Source organism: Rhineura floridana, chromosome 8, assembly GCF_030035675.1.
Source record: "Rhineura floridana isolate rRhiFlo1 chromosome 8, rRhiFlo1.hap2, whole genome shotgun sequence".
In the NCBI taxonomy this organism is placed as follows: domain Eukaryota; kingdom Metazoa; phylum Chordata; class Lepidosauria; order Squamata; family Rhineuridae; genus Rhineura; species Rhineura floridana.
The window spans coordinates 75383270-75399362 of NC_084487.1; the positions used below are offsets into that span (position 1 = coordinate 75383270).

At 36.9% G+C, this 16093-nt stretch overlaps 1 protein-coding gene across 1 annotated transcript in view; it reads right to left on the bottom strand.

The window, feature by feature from the left end:
• Positions 1-16093, bottom strand: part of LEMD3 (LEM domain containing 3) — a 26438-nt gene continuing 10345 nt past the window's right edge. The window contains exons 2-13 of the mRNA XM_061639824.1: positions 14668-14702; positions 12946-13009; positions 11335-11402; positions 7812-7891; positions 7261-7409; positions 6488-6589; positions 5378-5480; positions 5035-5213; positions 4498-4579; positions 2423-2528; positions 2263-2341; positions 1-2090 (exon numbers count right to left, since the gene is read on the bottom strand). Coding sequence (XP_061495808.1) covers positions 1927-2090; positions 2263-2341; positions 2423-2528; positions 4498-4579; positions 5035-5213; positions 5378-5480; positions 6488-6589; positions 7261-7409; positions 7812-7891; positions 11335-11402; positions 12946-13009; positions 14668-14702 — 1211 coding nt within the window. The 3' untranslated portion in view covers positions 1-1926. The remainder of the gene's footprint in view (positions 2091-2262; positions 2342-2422; positions 2529-4497; positions 4580-5034; positions 5214-5377; positions 5481-6487; positions 6590-7260; positions 7410-7811; positions 7892-11334; positions 11403-12945; positions 13010-14667; positions 14703-16093) is intronic.

A 16093-nucleotide genomic window follows, 5' to 3' on the forward strand; every position in this document is an offset into this window, starting at 1 on the left:
TAAAAAGCCCTAATAAATTTTTAATTAGTTTTGTTTTGCTTTTGTGTTTTTACAGGACAAATGACAAATTACAAACTTCTGGTTTTTCTCAAATGTCCAAGGTATTATACACATTCCCATCTGTCTTGCAGGGAGGAATATTGGTCAACATTTTAAAGGTAAAATAAGCTGCATAATAATACAGATTACTATAATAAATGTACAGTGTGTTTACAAATAGTTTAGAAGCAAGAAAGATGCATCTGCATCAAAAGGCAACCTTTTAAACGGCCACAACTAAATTTTACATTCACACTTGCAACAGGTCACAAGATGGTTACTCAGCTCAATAAATCACTATGATGCACAAATACAGCAAAATCTGATTATATACATATAATACATATACATATATATTGTACATATTTGTATATGTATATAGTAAATATGAGAAATCTACCAGACCTGACAAAATCTACTCGCTGGTCAAAAATATGTACTTGTTCTTGGTGAGTAGAATTTTGCATGGCTCATTATATTACATACACTTGTTCATTAGCATCTAGGACATAAAACAAGCCCCCCCCCCCAAGATAAGAAACCGTTCATTATTAAACTTGTTGCCCACAAAAAAGCACAAAGGTAAGGCACAATAGGATTTTTTGTTACAGAAGTGTGCATCATGTTCACTTAACCATAAGAAAACGTGCATTTGTGCAAGTTCATGCTGCAGACCTGTATCTACAATAAAAACTGGGCTTTAATAAATGTATTTTAAACTGGCTGGTTTCCCATCTCTTCACCTATGCAATATCTAGGTGGACAGACAAATTATGCAGCTTCTACAGGAATTGCTATATCCAATTATTTTCTATTTTCAACTAAACATCAACAATTTTGCAGTTTTAGGTGTAAACAATGCACACATTTAATACTGAACATAAACTCTTCCTGTAAATGTACTGCACTTCTAAGCTCTGTCAATCAAGATTTTGCTTCCCATGTGCATCTTTTTTAGTTTTACACATGTCTAGGTAGCAAAACCATATAGGAAAGTATATTCCCCAGTGGTACGTTGCCAGATAATAAATAACAGCTTTTCACAAAGCATTTGAGTACCTGCCAATTGCATCTTTATTGCTCACATAATTTTGAATCCATTATCACAGTTACAACATCAGACCATTCACACAAAAATCATAACCGTATATTTTAATATAAAACCTATAAAAGATATTTAACTTGTATCTAATACTTTGAGGTGTTTGGCCTTTATGTAATGGTACAGCCAAAACGTATAAAACATTAGATTATGAATAAAATAGGAAGCTTATTCACTGCTTTAATGCAAACATCCTCACAAAACAAGATTACTTTTGCTGCCGCCACCACCAGCATCTATATTTATATACAAAATCAGTACACCTGCATTCAGTTGGTTTTTCCTCTGCATTGACCAAGACAAGATTTATTTCCCATTCCTAGGCTGACAAAGATGAAGCTTTTACAGCAACAGAAACAAAAAACCAGACAAAAACTAACACTTCTACTTACTTGCCATCAGAAACTGTAGGTGGTTGTGTTACAAAATACCCACAAGATTATTTCACAGGAACTATGGAAATACAGTACATCTCCATGCTTTTAGACTGTCATCAAACACTTGTTGGTGCAAAAATACAGCCACATCTGAGAATGTTTAATAAATTCAACATTTGTCATGCAAAACATAATGTGTTCATTCGCTTGAGCTCCAAAACACTTAATTGAACAATAGTTCTTATAATTCAATATTACTGCCTCATGGCTCAGACATCCTGAAAAATGAGACGTCTGGAACATTGATGAATGAAAATGTTACATACAAAAAGTACTAAAAGTGGAAGACAGGACCAGACAGGATTGCTTCCTGCTGCAAGTCAACAGTTCTAGTAGCAGTAAGGTGTCTCAGGAGTTTCCCTGAGAGTTAGTTGCGCCTGTCCGGAGGCGAAGATGTGACATTGAGTTCATGCGTGTATTTGATGGCTTCAATGGAGCATTGCAAGTAATAGCCTGGGGAAAACGATGATGATATCGATCTAGCCGTAAATATTTTACAGTTACCAGTTTTCCTACAGTAAAGAAAATCCAATGGTAAGATTAAAAAAAACCACTACCCTATGCATAGATTTATACATATAATCAAAATTAAAACACTTTTGAGATGCATTATTTTTGTCTAGAAGTTAACCACACTGATACTGTGCCAAGCTCATGAATTAGTTGTAAATCAGAACTTCTTACCATCAAACCAAGATCCATGTAATGCTTTAAAAGCTTTTCCAGCATATTCTGGAGACAAACACTTGACATACACACAACCCTGAGGAGAGAAATAAAGCTCTGATTCATATCAAATAGAGAAACTGAGTATATGAATTATCTATTGTAAATCAATTTTTACCTCACGTGAATTTTTGTCCACTGCTATGTGAACAATTCCCTCATTATCGCTGCATTTTTCCAAAATTGCTTCTTGAATTGCCAAATGCCAATGATCACCTATTTCCCTAAAATACACACATAAAACAAAACTTGCATATCATCATTTGTTAAAAATGTTAAAGTAGTATTACAAATAAATATTTATTTTTTTCTTTGTAAAACAAAGTATTACAATAAAAAAACATGTTAAAGTAGTATGTTAGGAAACACCACAAAAATGAGCAATTTCTCTAGATCAGGGTGGGAGCCAACCTGTGGCTCTTCAGATGTTGTTGGACTCCAGCTCCCACCAGCCCTAGCCAGTATTGCCGATGTTCAGGGATTATGGACGGTGTAGTCCAACATCATCTGGAGAGCCAAAAGGTTCTGGTTAAGCATTATATAAACATGGTCTATGAGACTACAAGTACTAACCTCCTTGCAACACAACTTCTCTAAAATGAGTATGCATTAACATATTTGAGGATAATTATAGAGTTCAATCTGTGTCAAGCCAGTGAAAAATCTGCAACTCTTAAGGGTCTCAAAAGGGGGCTTTTTATGTCTTATACTGCAGAATACCATCTCCCAGGAACACTACAAATCTACACGCATTCTAACTTACAAAAAAGCTACATCCTAAATTACAATGTTCACTTAAACTAAAGCTGCAATCCAATACATGTCTACTCAGACATAAGCTCCATTGGGTTCAATAGGACTTATTCCCAGGAAAGTGTGTATTGGACTGCAGCCTAAGTTGGTAACTTGAACAGCTCAGCAGTTAGACCAACAGAATATCAGTTTTCTTTGACATTACATACCAAAAGCTATCAATTTCCAGTGGTCACTATTTTTCTTCACTACAGAGGCAAATCCTTCAGACATCACAAAACTGACCTCTGCATTTCCTTACATGGAAGGGTTTCTTCTGCTTTCTAACAAAGAAAGTTTTATCCCTGCATTAAGCAGCTTCTCTCTTGGTTTGGGCAGTGACTCTAAAGTGGAGTGATATTTATGGCTGAAAAGTAGGTCCCCTTACACCAGGAATTTTAGCATGTGTTTTCAAACTGTTTTTAAAAATGTGTTTTTAAATTTGTATATTTGTTTCTAATGTTTTTAATTGTTGTAAACTGCCCAGAGAGCTTCAGCTATGGGGCGGTATACAAATTTAATAATAATAATAATAATAATAATAATAATAATAATAATAATAATAATAATAATACACTAAAGGCTGGGAAAGGGATGTAGATCACATGCATACCAGAGGTCTCAGGTTTAATCCATGCCACCTCCAGTGAACAGGAATTCAAACAGCAGCACTGGGAAAGAGCTCTGTGACAATGGAAAGCCACTGCCAGTCAAAGCAGATAATACCGGGCAAGAGGGATCAATGGTCTCACTTAGTACAGAGGAGCTTCAAGAGACCATAAGCATTTGAAGAGAGATTATACCACTAGCAAAATTCCATTGTTTCACGTCACTGACATTCAGGATAGGCAGATGCACAGCACACACCTCTCCACTGTCAAGCTTTGGAATACAAAACCAAACAGGGTAGACTGAGAACTAGGCAAGGTTTGCAGGGACAAGCACCACTGGGCTATCTGCCTACAAGATGTATAGCAAAGGCCCACCTGTTTCTCAACCCAAACACAGATATGCCTTTCAGGCTTCTCCCTTAACACCATGGAGGAGCCTGTTTCTTTCTCAGGCAAGAAGACACATATCAGGAAGTCAGCCTGCAGTGTTTATTCCATTCAAGCCCCTGCTCCATCCCTTATGCTTCGACTGCAGTGGTCTGGTTTCTGGCAAACACTAGAGGTGGAAGAATCAGAGTAAAATCTGGGTTCCAACCCCTAGTGACATGGGCAGTCACATGAAATTAAAAATGAAGACAAAGTATTGAGGCAATTCTGTTCCATCCCTCATTCCCTAGCTCCCAATGTTATGCTGAAAAATAGAACATAAATTTGTAATTCCTTTGCTTCTATAGCATCAAGACAATATATAACCCAATGTTTTCTACTTCAGTGAAGAAAAAGGACTTACATAACTGGATCAAACATATTGCGAATCTTTAAGCATGGTGTCAAACTATTCGGTGGTGAATTTCTTCTATCTAAATGAAATGCTACCAAGAAAAAAATACCAGAATGTTCAATTACCAAATAGGATTGGATATTTGTCAAAATATTTTAAATAAATATTACTCTGCTTCCTGTAGGTGACACAAACTATAGAAACATGCATATGTGTGCACAAGGGTGGAGCCAGCCAGTAGGTATTAGAGAACACTGAAACAGGCAGGCTTCAAAAGTCAAGGAATATGCCCTGGCCACCTAATAAGATGGAAAAGAGTTCACTTTTTATAACTGTAGAAGAAATTGTTGTTACAGAAAACAATATAACTCTATATATTTCAAGAAACATTGACAGGGAATTATAAACACGTTATTTGAGTAACAGTTTTCCAACTATAATAAAGTTTTATTAAACTTAGTCTTAAAATGACACATACACCTCAGTTAATGTTAAATGCAGATTGTGGGAAAGAGTTTCACAAACTCTAAACAAACATTTGCATACCTTGCCCCTGCCATACTTTAGATGGTATGACTAACATTTTATCACATGATGCTGATGGCTGTATCCACCTCCAAACCAGGAAGTCAGTGCCACCTATTCTTCGTGTTTCTGTGCGAACTCTAGATTCATTAGCAGCAAGGAAATCAACAGCTCTATCCCACACTTGCTTCATTTTTCTCCTAATTTAAAAAAAAACATTTTTCAAATTTATTAAAGCAAAATTAATTAGCTGAATGGGGTAAGTGTTGCACTTCCTGTATAGAAGGCAGGAAATCAAAAGCTGCATCTTTGAGGTCATCAGCATAAACTCATGTAACAACTATATGCAACTATTTGTATGTACCTGTTCTGAGGTGGAATCAAAGAATCTCGTACATGTGGAATAGGCATGTATGGCTGCAAGTCTCTGTTTTCCTGGCATGCTTCATTGTGGCTTCTTAAAACATCTGAAATCATTGCAATGAGTTAATGACACTGTAAATCAAACAGGAATCAATCACATGTAGGAATTTAATTTAAATACTTCCAAGAAAAATGCAACGCTAATAACATTTCCTGTGACTTTAAGTCAAGGAGTGGAGAAAATACGCTCCTGATAACCCAAGGTACTGGAGGGCACAGTTGTTCTATGTAGGAGATGAAGAGGAGACTGTCACCCAGGAGAAAAAGGAACTGGAATAGCAGCTAAGAGCCAAGGATCCTCAGGACCAATCAACTGCATACATGCAGCTTCCCTTGATCCAAGCTAAAAGCAGCTGCACAGGCCAGGCAGTTTTGAGAAGGCTTGTCTTCCTCCCCAGTCCCATGAGCGCCATCATAGCCCTATTGCAGTTTTAGGATAGTCCCCCACTTATATTTAAGCTATTTCAGAAGTCTGCAGAATAAGCTATTCAAATATCTGCCTACAGTAGGAAATAGTCTCAATTTTCTATGCTTGAATAGTACTTATTTTCTCAGCACACAAAACTATGTAAATTCGCTTGATTGGGTCATGTTGACAAGACAGTGGCCTTGTTCACATGTAACACCAGCATTATGTACACAAGCCTGAGGGTCATCAGCTCCCCCTTCCCTCTCCTCCACCTCAAGGAGAAGTTCAGAAGTGTTCACTTCTATTTTTAACTAACTGCACTTTACCAGTATGTCTGTACCCAGACAAATTATTAGCTTAGTTAGCTTCACTATGGTCTACTGAAAAAAGCCAGCTTCAAGCCATTTTTAATGAAGGTGGCTTGTCTCTCAAAATCATAGTAAAGCTAACTACTGTTTAGGGTTCAGAATTAAAAAAATAACTGCAGTTTATTGAAAATGAAAGCAAAAGCTTCTAATCTGCTTGAAGGTGCACTGGAAAAGGGGAGACGAGGGGGGAGTCCAAGGCTCACACACATAACAGTGAACCATACTTTATCATTTTGTCTGAGTCAGCCCATTTTAGCATTTAGCTAAAACTTACCTATAATTTTTACAACCATATCATACATCTGTCTAGTCTCCTCCTCTTCCTTAGACCACCGATATTTCATATACCTTAAAACTCCCCAAGCCATTCCCACGCCTGTGCCAAACAGAAAGAGATTTAGTTAGCGGAACAATCCAACTTTTATGAAGATCACTGGCTGTCCTTAGGCAGTAAATATATTTTCTGTCCAAAAACAAACATGTGCTAAACATATTTCAGGAGGAAAATCTCTCATTTGAATACATCTCTTACTTCATACCTTTAGGGAAGAATATTTTATACTGAGGTGGAGAACGTGTAACTCTCCAGATGTTGCTGGAGTACACCTCCCATCACCCCCAGCCAACAATGGTGGAACTTGTAGTAAAGCAACATCCAGAGAGCTGCAGGTTCCCCTCCCCTATTTCATACCAAATGTTGATGAATTATTTTTACTGAACTATGGAGGCAGTAACAATTACTTAAACAAGCTGAGAATGTCTGCGGAGTTTTCAGCATCTTTTTATTGAGCACTGGATGGAGACTTCGCTGAGATCTCCTTGTAAGTGAAGGAAAGATAAAGACTGTTTCTTGCACTATAGAATTTTGATGACATCATTGCATGTCCTGCCTATCCCACTTTTTAGGAGTTGCATATTTCCTCCTCTTTCACATAGAGGAATCTACCCTGGAGTTGATTATGAAGTCTTAAGCACGTCTGTCAACATCACAGTTTCTCTAGAGACATACAAGTATTAAAATAAACTTTGACTGGAAGAAACACTCACCTAAAAGCAGAATTAATGATTTACATGTTACAGTAATAAATGCACGACGAAAACGACATGTAAAAGACATCTGTGGCCTAGTTGATACCAGGTATTTTAGATCAGCTGTGTTGGTTATGGAATCCTCATCTGAACTCTTGTCAACAAACCTATTTAAAAAGATATTCCAACTGATGTTATGACAGCTGTGGCTAAGACATGAATGAGCTGCAGACTCACACATTCATTTGCCCCCTCTTCTGTGGCTTCCCATCTATTTCCTGTTTAACATTAACTATACTTTGGTGTGACAACCAAAACAACCTATGCTTATCATTCTCCTTCCAAACCAATCAGAAAACCTATTTTGAAGTAGGTTTCTAATTCTGGTTTGGAGAGCAAGAGCACCAATTTTGATGTTGCAGCAAACTACAAGAAATTGAAAGGAAAGCCATGAGGAAGGAGGAGTGGAGAGATAGTATGGATCCTGCACAATCCTCTAAATCATTATTTGAAAGATTATGTGAACTGAGCTTATGTGTGAAAACGGACTATAAAATAAAATAACTTACTTAATGCCAACGTCTTCTCCACTATTTAGAATCCATTGCAGGGATTCGTTAAATACATTTTCGTATTCTGGACCTAAACTCTAAAGAGAAATGAAGTAAACTAAGTGAAAGTGACTGACAGTTCTCCCTATGATTTCCCAATGGTTCAGTGGGAGTTGTAATAAGCGAAATTCCAAAATAAATGCTATAAAATGAGACAATGTCATCCAAAACTTTTAATATAACAAAAAGTCAATGCTCCCACGCACCACATTTTTATTAATTTATTTAATTTACATTTTTATATAAATTCTTCCTCAACCACCAATTCCTCCCTCAACATATAGGAACAAACAAAACCAACCACATTTAAGAAGATCAGCTTTGTTTATTCAATACCAAATTCTGCTGATTACAGTCAGGATTTCTCTATTAAATGCAGGGAAATTAAACAAAATATTGATTTACAAGACTTTCAAACTCTAGCAAGAGCATTCAATGCAATTGTTTGTATAATCATTTCTTCTGGAAACTACCTGATAGGGCTGGAAACACAACCATGCCCTCTGTCGTCTGAACTCCTCACTTTTGAACAGCTTCTGTAGGTAGCTATTCTACCTAGACATTTGTCAAATGATTATACTTTAACTCTGAACATGCTTGTTTTCCTCCTCCTCCTATTCCCCTGGGTCATATCAATTCAACTGTAAGCCATTCTGACAGGAGGCTGTCTATTTTGATTCTGTGTTCAGCACCTAGTAACATTTTTAATGCTAACAAATTGCTTCACAATTAAATGCAACCACATCCCAAACTTTCCATCAAACTATTTAAATGAATCAACACAGCAAACATAAATGACAGCAGCTATGTGTATCACAGAAAAAGAAAACTAATAGCATAATAAAATGCAATAGTCAGTAACAGCCTGTGTCAGTAACAGTAACAGATTAGTCCTCAGTCATTTTTCACTAATATATGCATTTTGAAAGGAATACTAGTGCTAAGTTTGTGGTGTTGTTTTTTGTTTTTTTTGCTATAAAAGTTATTTTCTGGTGAATGCAAAATACTCTTTAAAAACCCTTCACTCTTTTGCACACTTAATTGTGCCTGGCTGCAGCCAGTGTTTCCCCAATCTGCTGCTGCTTGAGGAGAAAACAGGGAACTTATCCTGGTTCCCAAAGCAATCGGGCTATTTGGACTGGGATGTGCTGAGTGCGTATCCATATGTACATCCCATTGAAAGTAATGCAGTATACTGGAATGACTGTGCATTTACATACTTTTAATCTTCAAAGTTTTAAACACATTTTTAAGCATGTTAGAACACAAACTTCAAATTCTGTGCTTTAACTGTTCAAAAGAAATTGGCCGTACTTTGTCAATTTTCTCCAGCCTACTCCCTATCTCTGTCCTGGTTTAATTGCTTACACCCCTTATACTTCCATGAATGGAAATCAGTATTGCCCCTTTCCTGTAAAAAGTGGGACTACTACATAGAATGTATAGCTTTGTCAGTAAAGCCATGTCATTTTTTATTTATTCATTCACCTACACTAATATACTGTATTTTTGCCATGGCACCCAAGGCAGTTTACAATTTTAAGATACTAAAACAAGTAAGTAGAATAAAATATAGAGCAACAGAGACTTCTCAGGACAACTGATGGTCTCTTCAGCAGCTGATGGCACAAGCTGCCTGGGCTGGGCTTCCTTGCTTCTGCCTTCCCTCAGCACACACAGGTCTTAAACAGCCGCAGGGAAGATGGAGGAGGGGCTGGCCCAACAGTTCTCTCAGGCCACTGATGGAGCTGGTGGTATGTGCTCCCTGGCCAGGGCTTTCTTGATTCACACAGAAGCATGTTGTTTTGAACAGAAGAGACTTAATGTTCCCTAAAGCTGGAGTTCTCCTAAAGATTACATAATTCAGACTTGCATTATGCTGTTCATATAATACACCAACCAATACTGTCACTGAGCATATTTAAATGGAAAATGTATCATATCACCCTTGCAGGGCCAAAGAACGCAGCTTAAAACAATTCTTGTTTGCTAATAAATTCTAATAAGGCAACCCAGAACTGAGATATTGCTATGTTATTGCAATAAACTGATAATCAACAGTGCAAATCCCTGTACTGAAGAGCAGAAACATTTCGTTAATAAGTAGCTATGCAGGAATTTGGATGAAAATCTTCCAGAACCAGTTTTTATGAAGTTAATTGGGGGGGGGACATGGATGGTTGTCAGTCTCCCTATACAACAGCAACATTCCTCTCAGCCTACTGAATACAAGGGCCAAATATTTATATTACAGAATAAGGTATTCAAATACTTATGAACATGGCAATAAAATTCAACATGTACATTTCCAATAGAAGCAATGCCGCATACATATGTATCAGATTAGGTCTGAAGCCTTCAAACTGTCAAGAATTTAAAAAGACAAAATATCATGCTTTTCAACTACAAAAAATATCCTTTGTATGATATTTAGATTGGCAAACTCTTAAGGGGCTTTCCTCAGGATGGAGGAAGGTATAGATGGGCAAAAAGAAAAAAGGATATGATAAACAGAGTAAGTAGACGGAGGAAGCGAGATTGAAGAATCCCCACCACAAAAGACCTACTTCATATTTAGAAGTCTGTGAGCTCCATATGAAACTCATCACTACCCTCCAGTAGCCTATAAAATCCTATATTCAAGTGTTCTACCTACATCAGCCTTTCCCCAGAAAGGCAGAGTTTGATGCTCAAGATCTTGGACTAATCAGTAACAACTGAGCAGACTTTCTTCTGGCCACACATCTTGTATCACACTCAGTTAAGGTTCACATGTGTCAGTTGAACCACTATACTTCCATCCCCCCCACACCCCACCCAAGGCAGAGATACAACAGCCTGTTAAAAAGTGTATTCATCATCTAACCAGGGTTTACAAAGAAACCATGGTGCTTTGGACTCACGGTTCCTCTTTTCCTATGGCCCTAAAGAATCACATAGTTTGATCACATGCTTTGCAATTAAAAACAAGCACATAGCCTACTCTGAGACATTGTAGACAGTTTGATTTGACACTTATGTTCTCCTATGACCCTTCTAGTGAGTTCTCCTACTCTTACAGAGCTGATCCTAGAGGAACAGGTAAGGAAATATATTAATAAATATTGTAGAATTAGGCTGGCCTATTAATTTAACACAATATAGGTTATACATTTATTGTAAACTTCTTTGAGGTTTTACTACAATCAAGAGGTATATAACTTTTGTAAAATATAAAAAACCACCAACAAGTAATCTGACCAACAGAATAATCATTTAAAAAAAAAGATACCCACATTTTTTCCACTCAAGTTTTGCTATTGAATTTGACATACTAAAAAAAACACCATTGGTTCTTTCAATATTATATGTATCTTAATATACTATCAAACTTTTGTTTTGCTAACATAATTATGTTTTAAGAGTAACTTAAAACATAAGTAGTCAATGTAACATTTACACAAACTTAATTCCAATCTTAAAATTATAACTGTTTACTTACTTTCAAATATATAGCCGCCTCCTGAAGAGAAAGACCTTTCTTGATAGAGTTGCCGCATTCATGATCACCTAGTATAATTAAATTTATTATTTTTATGGATTTATCAGACTTTCAAGCAACTAGAGAATATAAACTTTGGCTATATTATTACAGAAGAAAAAAATCTGTAAGCTATTTTGAACATTGTTTTAACAGAAAAGTATCCTATAAATATTTTAAGGAAAATATTATGTAAATCCCTGGATCCCGCTATCATCAGTTGACAGTGCACTCCTATCATCAGTGCCGCTATCATCAGTGCCGCTATCATCAGTGCCGCTATCATCAGTGCCGCTATCATCAGTGCCGCTATCATCAGTTGACAGTGCACATGTCTGCACAAAAATACCCATTTTGTTCACTGCAGCTTATTTACAGATGAGTATAGAATTAGTTTTAGACTGCAATCAAATACATGGTCTACTCAGGACTAAACTCCATTGGATTTAATGAGGCTTACTCCCAGGTAAGTGTATACTGGACTACAACATTAGTGTCATAAACTTTATTCAGGTATTGAATAAAATCTATTATCATTGATTTGCTGACCATATGGTCGTAATAAACTATCTATCTATCTATTATCATTGAGCTTAATGATTCAGAACATGTTTTTTAAACTTTACATTTAATACAATATTAAAAACATTTACAAAGTGTATTTTTAAATTGTTTTAAGTCACCCTGGGACCTCATGATGAAGGGTAAATAAAAAATCCAATAACAATAAATACATTAACTTAATTTATATTTATGAGAACTCAAAACAGTATGCAAGCCAGATTTAAATGAAGTAGCCTCTCAAAGCTAATTTTCTACCACCTGAAGAATGCGCTTCACTTTGGGGAGTGACATGCCCTCCAACTATTAGATAATGCTATCCAATTTGGCTCCTATTAACTTTTTACCTTGTGTACAACCTAATCGTTAATCTCAGGGTGTGCTGATATAAAGACTACCATATTGCTTCATTTTTTCTGTTCTCTGCCTTATAAGGGAATTGTGTGTTCCAACTAGAGCTCGATACAGAACTGGGTAACTGCTAGGTGTTTTTTTGTTTTCAAAAACAAGGGAAACCTTAATATTGTCTTTTTGGTCCCAATAATGCTGAATGCATAATACATCATCTGTCTTACACCTTAAGAGGCTAATCTGAAACTCCTGCATTCCAGCTCAAGTTTGTTATAAATTGCTGATTTCAGGAAGTACACCACTCCCTAGTTTGTCTTGCCCCTCCCCTCCAAATTGTGTTTTAACATCCTACCTCATGAAGAGTTCTGGAGAACTTGAAAGCTAGCTCACTATTTTATTAGTTGGCCCAAAAAAGGTGCTACCCATTATTTTGTCCTAATGGACCAACACAGCTGCATATGCTTTTTTGACATATTCAGCAGAATAACTACTTAATATGGCAGTATTAAAGCTGTTTTATTACTTCAATAAAATAAATATATCAATACAAACGAAATAATTGTCCTTATTCCTGTAATGAGAAAGAACCTTAAGAATTTGTCTATTGCTATAAAATTCTCATTGTTACACATGCATACTTTTGAAGCTTTAAAGGCTCACCTGCTATTTGTGCCAGTTTATCATGAAGTTTATATAAGCTACTCATTAGAGTTGTTTCATTTGCCTAGAAATTTAAGAAGCACTATTACAAAATCTGAAATATTGAAAATGTTCACAATGTATGATTTAACATATGCCCTAGTTTGCACCACACAGACATGTACAGTTTCCAAAACATTTTTGAAGTTATGGGGAAAGTTTTTTTCCATTTTGGGGAAAATGGAAATATATGCAATATATACAGTGTTATCATACCAAAACTTAGTTTACTGCTTTTAAAAAATAAACATATTGTATAGCTTAGTATATAAAATGCTACTAGTTGGCATACTCATGAAATTTATAGAGCAATCGTACACATGATTATTCAGAAGACAGACTCTTTCTGTTTAGTAAACTTACTTCCCAGGGAAGCACACATATGATTGCAGCCTCAAAAGTAAAATGTCATCATTTTGTACAAGCAAAATGGTAATTATACCCAACACTAGCAAGAGTGCTGCAAACTGTTTCATCCTGTGCAACCTAAACACATTTTCTTAGTTTTTGCCTCTGAAAGTAAGAAAAAATTAAAAAGTTGAGAACAGAAGCCACAAATTTTGTAGGAAACAAAAGAAATCTATGCTTTTCCTCATGAAGATGACAGCCTGCTAAAGGTCACAAATGCATCTTGGATCAGAATGTTGTATTCTATGTTCTCATACACAGGAATTATCGCTTTCTAAAGCTGAAGAATGCCTTACATAGAAATCTTCACACTACATATTTTGAGTGAGTAAAGCATATACATGAGGAAAACATTATACATTGACATTATATTGACATTATACATTTTGACTGAGAAAGTTTTTACTAATTCTAAAAGAGAAAATATTTCACAGATGATGTGTTTTCTTCACTGTTTGCAAAAATTGAAGACAGACTTCAGAAAAAAGATGGGAGAAAAACAGGTTTTTCCCCCCTGGGCTTTCACATCTTTAGTGCCCCAGATTTAAAAGTATAGCATCTTAACTTTTCAGAAGCACCATACAATGGCAAGGAGACATGGGAGGGAAGGGGGAGAGAGGCACACAATGCTCTATTCTAATTAAAAGGAATAGATTACTTGCTTTTGCATGAGTCTCTCTCAGCTGCCACTGTTCCAAGACAGGCTCAAAGAAGATTACAGTAGTCATAAAGTATGTGAAATATTGAATTATATTTGGATGATGGAGTGTCCATCATATAGAGCCTAATCTACCTTGCCAAAGATTGTGATGCTTCACTAATGGAAACTTGTAGATGGAATGCCAAAACTGACACTACTTGATATTGAAAGTCAAGCAGCACAAGGAATTGAGTATCCCTGGCTACTTCTAGGTCAGCGGTTGAAACTGGTAAGGCCTCGTGAGTAAATGGTTTGCTTAGGGTAGCAAAACAGGATTTTCCCTAATTAACCTATTTTCTTCCACAGTGTATCATGCTAGGTTTGTGTATAAGTGATTCAAACTCAGCCTTATAATATAATCAAGAGGCCTACAAACAGGATGTCTCCAAGCCAGCAACAATTTACGGAGGTTATAAATTCTTAATGTAATTGATATCCAGCAGGCAAATGCAAAACTTACATTAAGATCATATAAGATTAAGACTGCCCAAGAACTCATTTAAACAAAATATCAAGGTATGATAGTCAGAGGCCAAGAGACAGACCTTTAACATTGATACTAAGAATATACTCACGTTTATATTAAGCTTCCCAGTGAACAGATTTTTATCTATTAAAGAAAACAAGAAATTCAATTAACAGTATTTCAATGCCAAGATTAATTCAAATAAAATGTTATAAAAATCAAACTACTAGGTTAAGTATAGAGTTTATGGTTTGCATTACTATACATATTTTATAAGACTGGGCAGGCTCTGCTCCTCTGCTCATTCCACTCACCGACCCCCTACCCCAACTCCTCCTGCCACCCCTCAGGCAACCCCACTCCACTCCTCTTGCAAATCCCTACTCCGTTAGCCCCCCCCACTCCCCTTGCCAACCTGCTTGCCTCACCTGTTCGTCTACTGCCACCTACCCAGACAAACAGTACTGCAGGGCAGCGAGGCTGCAGATCACCCACACGGCTGCAACTGCCCTGCCTCCCTTAGACAAACACTGTCACTGTGCAGCACAGCCAGCCACCCCCACCCAGCCAGGTTTCCGCCTTGCCTACTTGCTGAGGCAGGCAGTGGTGGTTGCTGCAAGTGCTGTACAGGTGGAGGCAGGGAAAGTGTTCATGCTACAGTTCACAGTGCCCCCTATCTGTGGCACTGCAAAATGCAGCATGACACTGACATTTGTATTTAGATATACAGAAGATATTCCAAAGAAATTCAGTAACATGTTACAGTGTAATCCTAAATCTCACAACTAGCATTAAGCACAATCTCATGCAAGTCATGTACTATATTGTTTTGTATATTAGTGTACTATTACATTTAGAAGCAAGTGGGACAGAGCTGGCCACCTTAACTTGCTTGCCTTGCACAGCATGTCACTGTTGCACTAGCGATAAAAGCAAAAGCTTACTCCCAAACATCATGAAGTTTGATGAGGCTATTACTAACTTACTAAATTTGAAACATGATTTGGATACAGAGTGGCTGTTCTGTGAATGGAAGCAATACATCTGTTTGTGGAAAGCACTGAGATCCAGCAGAGGCTTACTGCTGAGGGAAAGGAGTAAGGAGGCAATATTCACTGATAACCCCCCCACACACACAGCCACCTCTCATGCTGTTCCAAAGGGCTCCCCAACCTGCTGGAGCAGATTTTCAGAATGCATAGGTAGCTGCAGGGAAAATGAGGAATTGACAAAAATATCTTGCCATCCCCATTCCAAGGCATGGAAATATACTAAGCACAACTCAAATGTCTAACCAAATTTGTCTGACATCCTCAACCAGTAATTGAAGATATCCAAGTTTTGTCAAAAGAAGAACTTGACACTGTTCTTATTAACTACACCCATAGTGCTCACAAAGTTCAGCATGTACAGAAAGTCTTTTCCAACATTATTTTTAGGTATACATATAAGATGTTTTAAGTGTGCCATGGACTGGTTTTAGTGTCAATCTAGGACCTTGGAGATCCAGGTTAAAAACCCCACTCCAGGTTAAA